This window comes from Anabrus simplex, chromosome 1 (assembly GCF_040414725.1).
Source record: "Anabrus simplex isolate iqAnaSimp1 chromosome 1, ASM4041472v1, whole genome shotgun sequence".
Classification (NCBI taxonomy): domain Eukaryota; kingdom Metazoa; phylum Arthropoda; class Insecta; order Orthoptera; family Tettigoniidae; genus Anabrus; species Anabrus simplex.
In genome coordinates, this window is record NC_090265.1 from 1119262088 (window position 1) to 1119281261 (window position 19174).

The 19174-nt window shown below is 39.6% G+C and overlaps 1 protein-coding gene across 4 annotated transcripts in view; it reads right to left on the reverse strand.

Moving 5' to 3' along the window:
• Positions 1–639: 639 nt before the first annotated feature.
• The window catches only part of LOC136858081 (transformer-2 protein homolog alpha), a 159474-nt gene continuing 140939 nt past the window's right edge, over positions 640–19174 (reverse strand). The window contains exons 5-7 of one of the 4 annotated variants that reach the window (XM_067137353.2): positions 16731–16906; positions 9116–9231; positions 640–1382 (exon numbers count right to left, since the gene is read on the reverse strand). In XM_067137353.2, the coding sequence (XP_066993454.1) occupies positions 1378–1382; positions 9116–9231; positions 16731–16906 (297 nt within the window). In that variant the 3' untranslated portion in view covers positions 640–1377. Of the gene's footprint in view, positions 1383–9107; positions 9235–16730; positions 16907–19174 lie in introns of those variants that run through there. The other 3 variants (XM_067137351.2, XM_067137352.2, XM_067137350.2) reach the window with 3 other exon arrangements.

Below are 19174 nucleotides of genomic sequence, written 5' to 3' on the forward strand. Positions count from 1 at the left end.
CAGTCTGAAATCTCCAAATTATGACTTGTGTAAATTATACTTTAATTTCAAAAGCAATCCATTTTTTGTTGTTGACAGAGTGTATTTCAACATTTGAGTGTTTCTGGGCAAATTAGATAAATGTGCAAAAGTGCTGAAGGGTTACATAGGCATGTGTAATCCTCGGAACATGTCATTCCAAAAATCAAGGAGTACAGGCCAAGTACATGCAATACCCACGAGGAAATCTCAATTATCTTGCCTAGGAAAAATGTTCGTTCTTCCTCAGGTTTCTTTTTCAGCTAAATGTTTTTCTATAAAATGCTTCCACGAATAGTGTCCGCCTTGTCCAGATAGTTCTAAGGAAAAAATCCTATTAAACATATTACTCATAGCTTACCCCTTCCTGAAATGTTCGAACGTTGCAGTACACAACAAGTGTATATAAGGTATTTCATAATATTTCTATACCTGTTAATGGGTTAAGACATGTCCCCAAGATCAGCTATGATTTAATAATATAGTCTACATTCCAGAAATATAACCATGATTATTAAAAATCACACTGTATTAAGATTATAATCACAGTATGAACTTCCACTACAGCAATCAAATATGCACTTCCATTTTAAAACAAACTAAATTCAAAATAAAGCAAACTTTTAAGGTAAGAACAGTATTTATAGTAGGCAAAATCTTTACAACACATGGTTGAATATTACAGAACTATACATCAAAAAGAAGAACAATGAATAGGGTAGTGTCATTTGTCATACCTAAATGTGTGGTATTGTTGAAGCTGTTTCAAAAGTAAGTAAATGATTGCAGTCAACACTAAAATCATTCAAGTACCTAATATCGGGTTAACAAATAGTAAAAATTTTGTTTTTAAATGAAGTACTTAAAACTAAGAGTGAACAGCCAAAACATTTTGCATAAAGTACAAAGACGTTTGCTGGAAAGACATCATGATCTACAGTCAGAGGTCTATTACAAAGTGATAAATCTTACATCAATGAAAAAAAAAAAAAAAGACCATGAACTTTTCAAACTTTATTGTAATAAAATTAAGGTTTTTAAGGCATATGCTATAATTGTAGGCCCTTCAGTAACTTGCCTGAACTTGCCAAATAACAGCATATTAATGAAAGATTTAATGAACAAATCTGAAAAGTCACTTTATCTTCCAAGAAATACTTAAATCCTCTGACAATGAAATCACCGTGAGTGAGTGAGAACTAATGACAAAGTTAATCACAGAACTTGGTATGAAAAAACTTTTCTGAGACTAATGTAACAAAAGAGTCTTCATTATCACTCATGAATGAAAAAATTACCAAATGCAGGAAGGCATTTACTCCAGTTTCTTGTCTCGCAGCAAAAGTAGAACTACAAAGTTTAACCTGAAACAGAAAAAATTAAAAAGTATTTAGCGCCTTAGATGTGAAACAGTTAAATTGAAATAATAAATATGGTAGTTCAACCTATTCAATACAAGTAAATAAGAGATGTAGAGATTACATTCTTATTTAATTAAAAGTGGAAATGGTACGGTTTCGACCCCAGTCTGGGTCATCATCAGCTGATTATAACTCGAAAAACAATGCATCCGTTGAAGAGGCGATATAAAAATGACGGGGGTAGGCACTGTAAAATTCAGACGAAGTGGAATGTAAGTCAATTAAAAGAAGTAATGCGTAATCTTCCGAGCATCAGCATGGCATACGAAATGTTTGGCACTGTCTCACAATGTTCACGAAAAGCAGATAACAGTTAAATGAGCCAGACTACATACACTGCCAGGCACAAAGTCACAACACAATCCAAATATGAAGATCTAAAGTCATGAAGAAGCCGAAATTTTTATCTTTAGATGTGAAACACGACCTAAACCAATACTAAGAAAATATGGTTGTCAGCATGGCGACATACTGGGAAACCTAGTTAGTATGATCCTCAATAAGTTTTCCCGCTTAACACATCATAAATTCGTAGTCCCGATTAAATATGTATAAAAATACCCCTCTAATCACGTAACAAATTTTCGCTATTACCGCTTAGTCGATCACATTTTTCCTAGACCTGAAAATCTTACTGTATTTGTCATCTCTTCTGAAAGAAACTTCATTTCCAACTCGGGGAAGAGCCGTCGCCACAGTTGCATGATTATGGGAAAAGGCCTTCCTGAACTTCAAAGGATAAGTTGCACTTTCGGCAAGCAAGCCGTCAGCCTCAGGAATGTTCAGTTTTGTTTGACGGTCAGCAGCGAGATTGAACAGCAGGGTGAGCCTGCTTGTGCTTGTATTTCGCATTCCATTCAGGAGGTAGAAATGTATTTTATCTAGAGTGATACAGTGAAGTGTGTAGCGGGATACAGCAGCCGTTATCTGGATTAGGAACATAATTGTGTGAAACTGACTCGCGTGGTGCATATTTGTCGTGATAGCGCAGTTATGGATACGGAAAATGTTGTAAAACTCCTTAATAATGAAGACAAAATGAAAATCTAATCAGAAAGTGGAGTGGCATAAGCACGCAGAGGCTGTGAATGTTGAAACTCGCACCTTCGAGTTTCGACTCAATCACTCAAATTGGTCAAGTTTTTTCAATTCGAAATGGCATCTAATGACATGCCTCAAAGTTGCACAGGGTCGAGTGTAACCTCCAATTGAATGTCTAACAGAAAATAATGTTTATAACCCACTGCTCTGAAATAAAAGGCTTCTACTAACAATTATTTTAGAAAGAGTGATCCACAAGAATACTTAGTTATTTTTGTAGGTCCCTGTGCATGTTTTCACATTTTTTTCTTTGTCTGGTGTTTCACACACCTTTCAGTATACCAGTACTTGTTTTGTAATCCGCACCAAGAAAAGGTTTTCACATTTGTTCTCTAGTGTTTTTTAATACTTTCCTGTCATCTTTAGAAATGGTAAATAGGCCTCTAGTTTCACTGTACATGTGGATACAGGACGTAAAATGCCCTCGCATAAGAAAAAGATCATATGTAGTGTTTCCACATCCTTGTTGGATAGTTTTTATTAGTGTATTCGCTAGTACGTTTTGTCGCTTAACACGTTCTTTTTCCTTGTCCCCTGCAGAAACGTGTTAATGAGGTTTCACTGTATAGGAGCTAGCTGTATGATTATATGCAACAATGGGTTGCTCAAAAAGGACTAAACATTTATGGCAGTTATAAATTGTATCCATATCTAGGGGTAGTGGGCTTGCCTCCTACCCACAGGGTCTGGGTTCAATCTCTGGTCAGGAATTTTTACATAGAGCACAGGGCTCCTTGAGGTCAACTCAGCCAGGAATAACTGCAGAGAGTATTTGTTACGAAGATCATGTGTCGCCTTGCAATCTATAGGCATTTAGGCTAAGCAACGGTCGCTTGCTAGACTAGGACCATCAGGGTTATAGTGCCATGGGTATTAGCCTAGTTTATATGGAGATGTGCAGTTTAAAAGTTATGTGACCACTCATTAGCCTGTATTTGACAGGGTCTCAATCAAGAGTAGTTAGAATCACTAAAAGCTGTACGTTCTATTCTCCATTATGGATAAGAAAAAATTCAGTCGTTATCACACAAGGTTAACCTTCTATAACTAAGGCGTCACAAGTTTTCGTAATAAATGCATTAATAACGTGGCCGATAGCAGTTGCTAACTCATTAAAAATAAAGGCTGAAGTAAACGATCTCTTAATTTTAATGTTATATAGTCCGACTCGTTGGCTGAATGGTCTGCGTACTGGCCTTCGGTTCAGAGAGTCCCAGGTTCGATTCCTGGCAAGGTTGGGGAATATAACCTTAATTAGTTAATTCCAATGGCTTGGAGGATGGGTGTGTGTGTGGCGTATCCAGCATTAGAAATCATCCAAGGCCCTTGTCTTCAGACATGCAGGTCACCTAACAAGCCGTCCACAAGAATAAGACCCGCAGGTCTCTCCGGAGGCCATATGCCATTATAAATGTTATATACTGAAATTAAGAAAGAATGTGATATATGTGATATGGCAGAGTACATCACTGATTCAAAGGGTAGTTCATATTTTCTCGCATCTAGTTAAATTTCGGAAAGGCTATTCATATGTAAATTTTTAGCGAGGATAACTCACTTCTCTACATGTATTTCAAATTTCCGTTAGCAATATTTATGCAACCCAGCGATTATGTTGCATGGAATCGATTATCTTTGGTATAGTTTCTTCGCTATGTCCACTAGCGAGTTCTCTGATCGACAGATTCGAATGCAACGTCGGATTTTATTAGTAATACCCATGAACTGCTGTTCCGTAAAGGAAATTCAAAATGAAAGAGAACATATTTTCGAAATAAATGACACATAGGCCTACAGTTGGATTAGGTGATGCCATTTGAAGAAGAAAACTCTGGAGTGATACCGTATTTCTCCTAATACAAGAACACGTTTTTTTCCCCCCCTCAGAATCTCAAGCAAAAAATCAAGGGTTGTCTTGCATTAGCGGTCTAACAGTAATGAATACCACTGGCAACTACCGCGGTAACCACGCTTCTTTTCACCCCCGCACATGCACGCAAAATTTGTTGACAAACAACCGCCTCTCTACATACATCGCTAGCCGTGACAACCGGTTGTATAGTGCCTGTGTGTAAAGTCACTGGATCTCAGGAAATAATGAAGAGAGAATGACATTCTATTATCCTCTACAAAAATGTTTTTCAAACCTGCAAAATGGCATTAAAACATGTAAGCCTTCGAATTCTTAGAAATGCCACGGCTACTCACTCAGTAGCAGAGTTACAGGCCTAACGCGTCTACTGTACCTCACTCTTAGTAAAGTAAAGTTTTACAGACAGCAGGAATATTTTCGTGATGGATAGTCATAAAGATACGTGGAACAGATATTGCTGTCAAATTTTCAATGGGTTCTCATTGACACTACAGTGAAACTCGGTTAAGAAGTTCCCGCATAAGAAGTTTTCCCGCCTAAGAAGTGTGATATTCTTGGTCCCTTGATCAGGTGCATTAAGATATATGTATATTTTCCCCGTTTAAAGTGTTCGGTTGTAAACCTATTTCCCGGTTAAACAGTTCAGACTTTAGAGCCCCTTGAAATAGAAAACGTCCGCTCAAACCAGCCCATGGTTGGAACCCTCCAGTCTCCGCGCAAGTTGCACGCTGTGTTAGACCATTCGCACGCTCGCGGTGTCTCTCTGGTGTCACGGAACCTGTGCGGCCATACGTCGTCACGCTATGACAACATGGACACCAGTTGCTCACTCACACCTTGTGGAATCGAATCGAACCCATCAGTCGAAATTTTCACTCCAGCGTTCCATCTAGCGGAATAGAATCGAACGCGATTCTACATGGGAAACATAAAGCACGCAATGGACGGTTTGATAAAACTTTAATGCAGTAATTTGCGGGCCGCGACAGGGTGAAGTCGTTAATCGAGGTGGCCTAAACATTAATTAAAAACCGTAAAGTGTATTTGTCCACAACATTACTGTTAATCTACCAAAAAACTGAATATTCTAACCTGTTTGATTTTTCATTTCCTTGCTTATTTCCTTCCAGGCATTCTCTCTTACGTTGTTGCAATGATACTTATGGGTCTTGTTGCAGAGGAAATTACGTTTTTGAACTAAACTGATAAGATTTTCCGTGTTCATTATTAGTGAGGTGAACAAAAACAACTCGACTCTATGCAGGAAACAGCCGACTTGTCAGCAGCCAGCTGATACACATGCCGCCAAACAGCCGGCCAAAATATCCTGATCGTCTACGAAGTTGAACGAATGTTGATAGCCAACTGGGTGTTGGATAGCCAACTGGGTGTTGGTGGGAGGCACACAGAGGCATTACAATACCACGTGTTGGCATAAAATTGAAAGTTATTTTTAAGTTTACCTTTATACGAGCTAAACATTGTATTATCGTATCACTCGTAATTATTACATCGCATTATTAGAACGTAGCACAAGGATGAGGACACATGAAATAAAATTTTCGCGGAGAAAGAAACTGTTTACATTTAGATGTGCTAGCGTTGTTACTGCGCCTTTAACACTCCCACGTAATACCCCAGATACTTTTCCATGCACTCATTTCGGCAACTTCAAACCTGTGTTTCTTTTCTTCATTACCTATAGCATGAAGGGGATTGAAGCAGGAAAATAAACTCAATACCGGCCTGGCCATGCGGTACTTGCGAAACAGCCAGAAACTATGCCCGTTGCCGTGACAACCAGTAGGAATGCAGGGGTGATTTAGGCCTAGGTTCTAAGAATCTCTAAGAATAAGTTGCTGCCGTTATCCTTGAAGCAGGTGTCGGGGGTGTGAGGAAGATAGAAAGCACATGCTAACAAACTGTAGTACACATCTTGTCTTTGTGTCTTGTAAGCCTAAGCTATGGATTGCCAAGCACAGTGGTGTCGTAATTAGTATGAATAGGAGTCGCGAAGTTAGTTGTACTTGTAGTATCAACGTACAAACGTTTTAAGTGAAAATGAGCAGAACTCGGAGACAAAGTGGAGATTATAAGGAAAGTGGAGTTATCTACACTAACCTATGTTGCTTTGGCAAAGGAGCTGGGGATGCTGCCATCTACTTTGAATGGCATTATAGCGAAGAAAGAACAAATCTTTGCTTCTGCAAGGAATACTTTAGCAAATTGCAAAGAAGTTAAATGAAAAAAGTACAATGAAATAGAACAAGCTCTGCTAATATGGTTTAAACAGCAGCAAAGTTTAAACATACCTTTCAGTGGGACTATTGTGAAGGAGAAAGCCAAAAAATTGCATGCAAATTAAGAGTACCTTTTACCGGGTCGAATGGGTGGCTGGACCGCTTTAAAAATCGAGCCGGCATTGTTTAAAAAACAATTTGCGGCGAAGCGGAGAGAGAGTGTGTGTGTTTGTGGAGGAAAGGGAAGCACCTTTTTACTAGCTTATTCCGAATATGTCTCTAGTTTTGAAGGGAGAATCTTGCCACGGGGTAAAATTAAGTAAAATATATTTATAATACGATATGTTCAATTATTTTACTTTATCTCTAAAAATATTGTCATGATAATCAAATTTTTATATTGTGGCTTTCTGTTAGCAGCTCTTATATATCGGCCTATTTTGGTATTGTTCACAAACAATGAAATCTGTTGGCTGTGTGTTTCACATGTATTTCAAAGTACAGAATTTTGGGCATTACTCCTTTTAAAAAGTTTCCTGCTTAAGAAGTTTTTTTTGCAGTCCCTTGAAAAACTTCTTACAGAGTTTCACTGTATTATGCCAATTTTAAATTAATGGTTATTAAACATTCGGAAATGTACCCACAGAATAATTGTGCAGCCGCAACAAAATATGGCATAGGCCTAACTAAAGCCAATATTTGATGTCGGCATGAAGACAAAGATAGCTAAAAAATGTGTACTGTACAAAAAATGCATTCAGTGGTCTGCAATAAGAATGCTTTAAAGAAGTCGAAAATGAAATTGTGAGGTACGTGCACAAAGAACACAAGGGCGGAATGGCCATACTGTGGCGGAATACACTCGTTCGTTGATCTTCAACGTCCGCGATTAGACCTGCTTCTGCATCATCAGAGCTGCAGTAGGCCTGCACTACGGAGGTGGACATTTCTTAACTACGAAACACAGATGTACCGCACGACTTCACTTTAACTGTGTGGGTCGTACGGACGAAACTATTCACAAATTTGTGTGGTGTCAACAGAGCTGCACATGGCTTGTAGCCACTTCAAAGCGGAATTGTTGTTCTCTGACGAATTATGTTGGGTGGGGGGGTCTTGTAGGCGAGGAGGTGTAATACACGAGTGAATACGGTACTACAGTATATTATAACACTTATTGTCTCAAAACCTGACTGTATAGCAATACTAGCTGCTGAAGTTGGCTGAACTTTGATTAAACCAAATCAAAATAAGCGAGTTAAATCCACCTTTTCAATATAAATTAAATAGTGTTTATTAAATAAGCATTTATTGGGACTAGTTTCGACCTATTTGAAGGTCATCTTCTGGCATACCGCATGTAGAACAATGTATTTGAAACACAGTTGTTTTAAAGATGCGAAGACTCACGGTGGTCCACATATGATGGTACGACTCACAAGTATTGTACAGGTAACGCAGACCCACCGTGTTTCTCACACAATGGCGCCACTCATAGCCAACACAAACCGATGAGGTTCCTCACCCACAGGTGCCAGTATTCCCGTGGTGTTCCTCACATAGTGGGTACTAATCACAGGCAACGCAGATCCACGGTGTCGCTCATATAGTGGTACAAATCACAGGCAGCACCCAGACCCGCAGTGTTGCTCATGTGGGTACGACTCATGGGTACTGGAAACCCACAGGCGAACCAACTCACTGCTTATACTAATCACAAACCTATTTCGTACCTAATATAGTAGTACTACTTGCAAGTAAAAGCGACCCATGGTGGTATCCGCGTGATGGTACTAATCAAAAGTAGTTGCATGGTTCTAAGACAATCATCCCTTGGTCGCCCCTTTTAGTTGCCTCTCACGACAGGCAGGGGATACCGTGAGTGTATTTTTCGCCTGCATCCTCCACGCACAGGGGGTAAAATGCAAATTATGATAGGAAAAAATGAAATAAAATTTGTAATTTATTAATCCATACTTCCGAACCACATGTGGAGAGTGGTGAATTGAGCCGCTTTACAAAATAGAGTACGGTAAAATTTCCCTGAATGTAAATGAGGCAATTAAGATATTCCTAACTCAAGTTACAATGTTTGAAGCTCATATCAGGAATGTAAATAATAGAAGTTATGAATTTATTTCCACCTACAAGTATGCATAGGACAAGTTGCAAAAATTAATTCATGTAACATAAGCGGAACCTGACGATTATGGAGATTTAAAAAAAAATTCCTATCAATATAATACAACAGGTCAGACTGTTATTCATAACATGACAGCATATTTAATTATTTAACAGTACAGCGAGTATTTTTATAACACGTTCTTAACCATAAATATTCAAACACATGTAGTTCTCTACAGACAACATGAAAGGCAACCACATTTGAGAACTACAAATAAACAATGAAAAACTACATTATTAATTTCAAAAAACCAGTATCAAGAACAAACTTCACTTACGTGGAGAGTATGAACGAGAACGAGACCTGTCATATCGTCTCCGTCTATAATAGGGAGATGGTGAGCGACCACGGTACCCACCACCTCGGTAACTGCCTCCTCCACCATAAAAGTCACTACAACAGAGCGTATAAAACTACATGAATACATAGTTTTCTCTAATAACTTCAACATAAATGAGAAAGCATCAAAATAAAACTTGTGCATTGCAATAAATTCCAAATCTACAAACTGGATTTTGCTTCCCAATGTGTCAATACACAGGATTTTACACTAGTGGTTTAAGGTTGCACTCACACAATGAAGATTTACAGCAATGGAAAGATGGGAAAGGGCTAGGATTGGGAAGTTGCGGCCATAGCCTTACTTAAGGTACAGCCCAAACACTTGCCTGGGGTGAAAACTGAGAACCATGGAAAACCTTAACAGGGCAACCAACAGTATGCTTCGAACACAACCTCATAGCTATACAAATAGCTGCCTCTGTGGATCCGTGGTAGATAGTCGGCCTCCGGATCCCAAGATAGAGGGTTCAAACCCGGCAGAGGCAGTCGGATCTTCGAAGGGCGGAAAAAAGTCCATTTGACACTCCATGTCGTACGATGTCGGCATATAAAAGATCTCTGGTGATACATTTGGTATTTACCCGACAAAATTAAATCTCAGCCATAGACGCCCAACAGAGATCCGGTTTACTCTGTCTGCCATCTAGCGGACCTAGAGTAAAACGGAATGTCGAAATTGACGAGCAGACAGCCAGATGGCGTCAAATCGAAATGTCTGCAAACGGTAGCCGAGGCCATACGATTATCTATTATTTACAGAGTTTACGCCCACATTGGAGCACTTAAATCAGACTACAAAAAATTTGTCTTCCTTTTCTTCTCCCAAAAAGTCTTGAGTCTGGTTGACCTGGCTGCCCTCTCCGCATCGGTTATAACATATTGTTTCCTCTGTACAGTGGTCAGAGGAAGCCTGATGCATTTATTCTTCAAAATACTTTTCTCGCCTCTGTTTTCTATGGTTCATACGATTATTATTATTATCTATACAAATGTTAGCAAGTGGTCAATGAGAACTGTGGTATCCAGTAATTCAATGAATCCTACCAGGTGAACAGAATAAGAGTTGATTATGAGTGTGGTGGGTCCAGTCCAGCTGCGATATTGAGCAAGATCAAGAAGCCAGGAATCCCCACTACAAGGGCATCATCAATGTGAATCAAACAAATGCTGAAACCGTACGAGTACTGTGGTGTGTTAAGAAATCTAGGCCAATAGTAAGGAAACTACTTAGCGGAACCTCGATTATCCAATCCCAGAAACTACGTTTTCTCAGATTATTCATCCAAATTATTACATTCATGAAATCATATTGTAAAAATCCCACATTATCCTTACCCTGAAGAAACGATTTCCCGGATCAACCGTCCATAAATTTCAGCCTCATCAATGCTAAATCCCCGATCAAGAGAAAAAGTATCTCAAGAAAGGACAGCTATGAAATACCTATGGATCTTAATGTTTAACATCCCATCATTGTAATAATTAGAGCAAGTACTGTTCTGGGAAGGTGGTGAACTTGTATAAGGGATCATATTAGCATCCCAATCACCTGGTATTATTTAGGGAATCCTCAGAAACCATAAAGCAGTGGCCACAAAAATTGGAAGGAGACAAGAGCACATTTTGACAGTTCTACTTGAAGACTGAAAGAGTTTTGTCAAATGGTCGCACCTGCAAAACATCTACATTACATCCAGCGTTAGATGTTTATTTTGGATTCTCCCTAAGGGTACTCCGGTTTTCCCTGTCATTTTACATTCCAGCAACACACTCCAATATTTCATCTGTTAGTAATTAATCATTCCCCCAGAAGTGCAGCAGGCTTAGGCAACCAGCACAGTTTATATCCTTGCTGCGTGATGGGGGCTTCACTCATTCCATTGCTGACCTGGTCAAATGACCGGAAACAAGCTGTGATTTTCATTAAATTCAGGAATTTAAAAATCAATTTTAGAACAAAAAATAAATAAATGAATACCGGTAAATAAAATAAATTATTATGCTGTAATGGACAATGAAAACTTGCAGTTTAGAAGCCAATGATTAATTCATCCTTATACATAAAGCGAAGGATAAGATCGGCAGCATTCCAGTCACCGGCTAGTATGATTTCGAGTGTCTCCTGCAGACCAATGTTCTATCTTAAGCCAGAGAGAACAGCACACACTGTGAAGATGTGGGCCGTGGTGAATTTGGTACCACAAAAACAGACTTGGGTGTGTGTGTGTGTGTGTGTGTGTGTCCTCTACTCCGTGTAGATCTTCCACAACCTATCCGCAGTCAACACAAAACTATGGCTTCTTCATTAAGGCCAGACAGAGGACCACCACACGGTAGTTGTCTTAATTATTCTCAGCTTGTTGGGAGTTCAGATACAAAGCCACTATGATTCCCAGGTTTGACGAAGCTGAGAACAAATACCTGTAGTAGATACATTGAAAGCTAAAGGAGGTAAAACTACTGCTTCGTTTGCAGCTTGATCAGCAAGTTCATTTCCCGCAATACCGCATGGCTTGGGAGCCACGCAAAAGTCATTCTGGTGCTAGCATCACACAACCTGGCTAGGCTGAATCCGCCGCACCAGTGGGTGTTGTAAGAAACAGTCGTCAATAGACTGCAGAAAATGTAATGGGTCGGTACACACGAGAAAGATGTTTCTCATCGCCCGGTGTAAACTGTAGAGCTTCTAAGAAGGCAAAAAGCTTGACAGTATACATGCTACAAACATTAGGAAGCGAGATCCTAATATTGGAAAGGAAAGACCATCAAACATTTTCCCCTTCTTAGAACCATCCATAAGGACATGTTGCGTGATCAAATATAGGCAAATGACGTACTTCCGATAAACAGAGGCATCCGCGTTCACCTTGGATCCATGGATTAGATCGAACATCTTATAAACTGTATAAAATTTTGTTAATCGGGGAAGGGTCACCATCACAGAGGTCATCGTGTATTGCCACCATAACAGGAACTGGAGCACAACTGCATAAGGTGACATCCAAGTGGGAGAATGTGCCATATGCACTACTGAAGTGACTAGGTCCCCCTGTGTTGAGCACACAAACCGACTGATTAAATGCCCAACAAGCCTTCCTCTAGCACTGAAGGAAGGAGAACCCTAGAGTGTTATGGGCTTCCACGTCTCCAAGCAAGAGGAAGGGAGGAGGTAATTAATCGATCAAGTCTTGGAGTTGATGCTGGTTGAGATGGTAGTCTGGTGGAAAGTACATGTTGCACACCGTTATCATTACAGGCTACAGAGCACAAAGTTGCAACTGCATCCATCTGAGATAGTAGCAGCAAATCTTCAGTAAGGATGCCTGAATGGACTAGGGACTGCCATTGTGTGGATTCAGTACTGCTATGACATTAGGTCAATTGCTTATCCTTCTTTCGTCTGCTGATCTGCCATTCTCTGCAGTCACTGTCATGGCCAATATCCAAGATGAGTGGTTCAGACTATTTTTTTCTCGGAAAGAGATATGGGAACTGAACATTCCATGGAACTGTCAGATCAGAAAGTGGGCCTTCTTCCTGGGAGAACTAGGAACATCAGAATGAGATTGAGCAAGAGGGCATTGGGGCCTCCCACTCTGCACTTTTTGAAGGAGAGCTAGCAGATGGTTTGCCAGTCATCTTGGGGGATGGGATGACCGGAGCAGACATGGACTTCCTCCGGACATCTGGATAAGACAGCTTATCCAGTGTTTCGATAGCCTGGATCTTCTCCGCGGACATTGGAGCATGCGCACCAGCAGAGGTGGGCCACGTGTAAACAAATTGAACAAAGCGCTTGCGGTCTTTTACTGTAAACAAAGTGATAAAGAAAGCAGAAATTATCGGAAATGGTGCCGCCGGTAGGAGATATGATGTTGATGAATCTTGTATTCGACAGCGGAGAAACAAGGAAGATTTTCTTATAAACAGTAATGGTGATCGTAGAGCTTTCCGCGAGCAGTATGCACGGTTCCATGAAACTGAAAGAATTCTGCCTTCTACGCCAGAGTTTAAAAGCAAGCCAAGGGTGGATCAAAAATTTCTACTTATTTGACAGGTGGACAGAATGTAATCATGCACATACTAAGGCTTGTCTTCACCAACGTGAGAAAAAACTTTCATAATGATTTAAAACTAAGAAAACCAAGATAACAGTTATATTTGTATTTACCAACAACATTATCTCAGATATCTGGTATTATCTCGGTTCAAAATTTTACTGGAGAAAGGTTGGCCGGTAAAACAGAAAATCTAATATAATAGCCTTTTAAGATGGCAGTTCGTAGACCTTTAAATATTTAATGAATGAGAAAATCACAAGGAATATGACCAAGATTGTGTAAGAAAATGTCCCAGGTGGGTAAAAAACTCATTACATACCTTGAGGACTATAACGACCGATTCGGAAACATGTTTTAGGTTATCTAAAGCTTCGACAATGTTCGTGCTATCCGTTATCAAACATAACCTGGAATTCGCAACACATAGGCACGCTTAAGATTTCTTGATTAAAGCTTATATCTTGTAAGGTACATTTTTTTTTTTGCTAGTTACTTTACGTCGCACCGACACAGATAGGTCTTATTGCGACGATGGGACAGGAAAGGGCTAGGAGAGGGAAGGAAGTGGCCATGGCCTTAATTAAGGTACAGCCCCAGCATTTGCCTGGTGTCAAAATGGGGAACCACGGAAAACCATTTTCAGGGCTACTGACAGTGGGGTTTGAACCTATCTTCTGAATACTGGATACTGGCCGCACTTAAGCGACTGCAGCTAACGAGCTCGGTAATTGTACGGAACATGACCGGATGATTTTTAAATTAAAAATGAAAGAATACTGACTTATTTTTTGAATGAAATATACAATGAGTAGGCCATAATTTGTTTTCTTATTCTCTATGATGTGAATGCTTTCTACCACCAAATTCAATAATAATTTCTTCTCTTGGAAAGTCATATTAGGCTTCTTTGTTCATTTGTGGTCAATAGCAGGATAATTTACAATAAGTTATTTGCAAACCCTTAATGGAATTAAAAACATTTTACATTTCAATAGTAGCAGCAACACTTATTCATCTGGTGCTACGTTTTCAACTATACGGCGTTGAGGTATAGACACTGAGACGTGTGAGACCACAACCATTTGAAATGCAGACGTATCGCAGGATGCTGAGGATACCTTGGACAGGTAAAATGATCAATAACGAAGTTTTGCACAGTATGAACAAAGAACAAAAAATTCTCACTACCATCAAGAAAAGGAAGTTAAAATATTATGGTTATATGATGTGGAACAGTAAATACCACCTTCTACAAGTAATACTCCAAGGGAAAGTTAACGGAGAACTTATTTCCGGGACGAAGTAAAACATCATGGCTCAGCACTCTGAACCAGTGATTCTGCAAGGAAATTACAAATTAAGAAAAAGAAGAAAAGGGACAAGGAGGATGACATTGATGACCTCAGCTCAGACATGATTAAGGCAGCTGGAATACCACGCTTAAATTGGCTATATAGTGTGTTATGAGTGATTTGGGAAGGAAACAAATTCGCAGAAGATTGGAGCAAAAGAGTCATCTCACTGTTCAAAAAGGGCAACCGACGAAACGTGGAAATTACAAAGGCAACACGCTGTTGTCACACACATTGTAGCTGCTGGAAAAGATCATAGAAATGAGACTTAGGAAGATAATGAAACCTTTGCCCGAGGAAGAACACGGGTTAGGAAGGGTTGAAGTACTGTGGATCTTATCTTTGCCGTAAAAGTGCTGACAGAAAAGTGCTGGGAATATGGAAAAACTCTTGTGATAGCATTTCTGGACATTGAAAAAACATGTGTGTTCCTTGAAACAAGATATGGAAATGTCTGGAAAGCCTAAAGATGCCGAAGTGCTTAATTTGACGAAGTCAAGATGCTATACCGGAAGTGCTACAGCTGTGTCCAGATAGGCAACGGACGATCAAAATGGTCTGAAACAAAGAGGTGTCATAGAAGGAAGTGCCCTATCACCACTCCTGTTCGTAATAGTAAAGGACAAGGTCATAAAATCTATGAAGAAATTGGACAGTGAACCAATTTGCTGATGATGTGCTTTTATGGGGAGAGACAGAAGCCGGAGTTCAGAAGAAACATAATGAACGAAACAAACAATACATTGAAATATTTTGGACTGAAGATAAGGAAAACAAAGACAGGGGAAATGACCAACAGGGAAAGAACAAGCTCAAACATATTTCTTTTTTTTTGCTAGGGGCTTTACGTCGCACCGACACAGATAGGTCTTATGGCGACGATGGGATAGGAAAGGCCTAGGAGTTGGAAGGAAGCGGCCGTGGCCTTAATTAAGGTACAGCCCCAGCATTTGCCTGGTGTGAAAATGCTAAACCACGGAAAACCATCTTCAGGGCTGCCAATAGTGGGATTCGAACCTACTATCTCCCGGATGCAAGCTCACAGCCGCGCGCCTCTACGCGCACGGCCAACTCGCCTGGTGAAACATATTTCTGGAAGGGGTGAAAATCAAATCAGTTTCCCCCTTCAAGTACCTCGGAAGCACAATCTCGAAAGACAACACTGTTAGGCAGAAAATATGTACTACACTTACTTCATACCAATCCTCATGTACGGTTTAGAGACATGTACCCTACTAAACAAAGACTTAAGCAGAATCAGAGCAACTGAAATGAGATTCATTAGAACCATGAACCAAACTACCAGAAAGGACAAGATCACAAATGAAGTTAATAGGAAAGTAGCTGGTATAGAGGTTCCTATAACCAGTGTCATAAAAAAATCTCCAACTTCAGTCGTATGGGAACATAATGAGAATGAACAGGGAATGACCTGCCAGAAAATATTTTGACCTGAATCTCATAGGAAGAAGACCACAGGGAAGACCAAGAAAACGCTGGATAGAGACTATAAGATCAGATGTGGAGAAGAGAGGACACAAATGGGAGGATGTACTGGAACAGAAGATGAAGACAAGAGCACTTGTACACCACACCCGGGAAACTGGAGTTGGGAAATGATGATGACGACGACTAGTTGCACTGCTGGTCAAGCAGTCAGCATTTCGGACACTCACACAGCAGCCTCGGGTTTGAGGCATGCCAATGACTCCTTTCTTCCTTTCAGGTTTTGTCCTTTTTTTGCCAATGTGCAGATAATATAGAAGCTGTATCACATTGTGCCAATAAGTGTGCAGGCTGTTAAAAGGGCCAATGGCAGAAACACTCCAGCATATATCTGTTTATCATTAATGTAGATGCCCACCCAAAGTTTCAATAAAATTTGGGACCCCACAGTTTTAGCTTCCCCTTGTCAGTTAAATTAAGAGTATGGAGTAACAGTTTCTCAAGCCCAGTCTATCTCCTCTGAAAGAGCAATAAGTCACCTTCCTGTTTCTAATATTAGAACCCAAAGAACTACATAGGGCACCATCCCCTGATGTAATATAAGGCTGAAGTCATGTAAGGCTCAGAAAATCTAAAGGATCATAGCAACGGACGAAAAACAGGGTCACATAAAAACTACTAAGATACTTACTACGTAGGTTTTCCCATATAGATTCCAGGCGTGGGAGTGTGAGCTCGCTGTGTGATTGAATAGTCCACACGTATACGTCTTCCATCAATTTCCATCCCCGAACACTGTTCTTTGGCAACCTTAGCATCTTCTGAGCTCTCAAAGTACACGAAACAGAAGCCCCTGGATCGACCAGTCTGAAAATAAAGAATAAAAATATTGCACTGTCAAGTATTATGTGTATGCCGAGCCCTTGTATTTCTCTATTGGATTGTGTATGAAGCAAGATGAATTTTCTTAGAATTTTTTAAATGACAGGATGCCCTTCCTGGCGTCAACCTCATAATCAGAAGTTAATGACATGAAATGTGATAGTAGGAAGGGAGAGGGCAAAACCCAGTGCCTAAAAAAAATGCCTACTCATTCCTATTACCACCAAGGGATCTGCTCAAGGATTTACATACCAATTAAGATTGACATATCATAAACAAGGGCCATATGCCATCACTCCATTAACACTGCAGAACGGTTTGCAACTGAACCCAGGCTTTTGGCATGCAATCTGGCAATTAAAAATCTTGTCTCATCACTTCTCCTACTCTTGGGATTCAAACCAGCCAACCATGGTATTGGACCATATAGACTAGACCAGGGATGGCAAACCTATGCCACGCGTGTCACTAGGTGACATGTGAGCATGATTTCAGTGGCACGCCACAGGAACATATTAAAGTTTTTATATACGTCTTATCCTACAAACTATACGGATCTCGTGGATCGTAGTCATAGTGTTTCACGTGTAAGAAATAAATATCGAAAACCTGGCCGTCAGTCACTCAGTGAGCGAAGTTTGACTTGTGTGTGGTAGTCAGTAGCGCGTAATTATTCGTTTGTTACTTTTTATTGAATGTCGCTTGCATACGGACCTTGCAAAACACGTTTTCGGTGCCGGAAATACGAAGTATGTGGACGTCACACAAAATTCAAAACAAATAATTTCCAAGAGATTTTCCCAATTTTGAGATTAGGAGGAATCATTGCACTTTATTACAAAACATCTTATACACAAATGAATGGCATTAAGGTCAGGTTTTTTATTGACCATTTAGGAATGGAGTTAATTGAATGTGAAGAAAGCAGTACATGGGTAAACAAATTCGTACAACTTGGTGAAGCATGGGTGAAAATAGACTGTACTGTTGATGGTGAATACGCTCTCCAGAAGCCAGATAACTTAATACGTGAACAATCAGACAGCCTCCCACAAAAGTTTTCGGTGATGAAGAAACTTGCTATAGCATTACTTACTTTTTTGGGTCATATGCCTACGAACAGCTATTTTCTACAATGTACGTTGTGAAGTCAACAGTTGGAGGCTGTCTTGGTTCAGACCCAAGTGCTTCTTGTGTGTTATAGAAGACAAGAAATTATGAACCTAATATAAATGACATGGGTACAAAATGTGAGAACGATATTCCACTTAAAAGTCCATTAGCAATATTACAATTTTTAATTGTTATATCTAATAATATTTAATGATGAAGTGTGTTGCAATGGGGGCTTATTATATATATTTTTACAAGTAATGTTAAGTATTCTCCAAATTTACATACTTAAACATGTATTTTTGATGTATTTGCAAAATACAACCACGAATCACAAAATCAATTATATTTACAAGATATATATTAAATAAGTAAATAAATAAATAAATCACTAAATGAATAAATAACCCATTATGAGACATAATTGGGAAATAAGGAAGGAAGTTGGTGGGATGAGGGGGTAGGTTTGTAGCCATTCCTTAAAAGAAAATGACAAGTGGCACAGTAAACTGTTGAGAATAATTAAACCAGATTTAAAATGGCACACTAGCGGGAAAAGGTTCGCCATCCCTGGACTAGACTATCACAAGCACAAGGTGGGATATGTACCGCCCAGTGTTATCCAAACAAAATTAATTCCAAATCAGGGTCAAAACCAAAATGAGCCCTTTCGGTCCCAGCGACCGCAGAAATAACAGAGATAAGTTGAAGAAAGTAGTTTATATTAATAAAAGATATCAGAGCAAAATGCATCTTGAAATGGAGTTCCTTGTAGAGATGGGAGTTACATATCATAACGTGATACTGTATACTAATCCATAACAGTAAGCTTTCCAGAAATATTGTATTCCTCCAGAGACCCAAATCCAAAGTAACTGTCTCAGTGAAACCAAGGGAAGATTAGGGAGTTTCTGATTAGCTAACGGGTATAAGAAAGCATAGCAACTTGCTTTAACTGTGCACTCCTGCACAGACGTGAGTGATACATTTGTAACAGTTTACTGGCATTACTGATAATCCTTGGTTAGTAAGACATACAGTAGCGTAGTTCTCCGAAACTGTCACGCATGGTCTTTCCATCTTGCATCTCGAGTTTCAATCCGTGTTCTGGACAATGAGTGAGTGGATGTATCCGATACG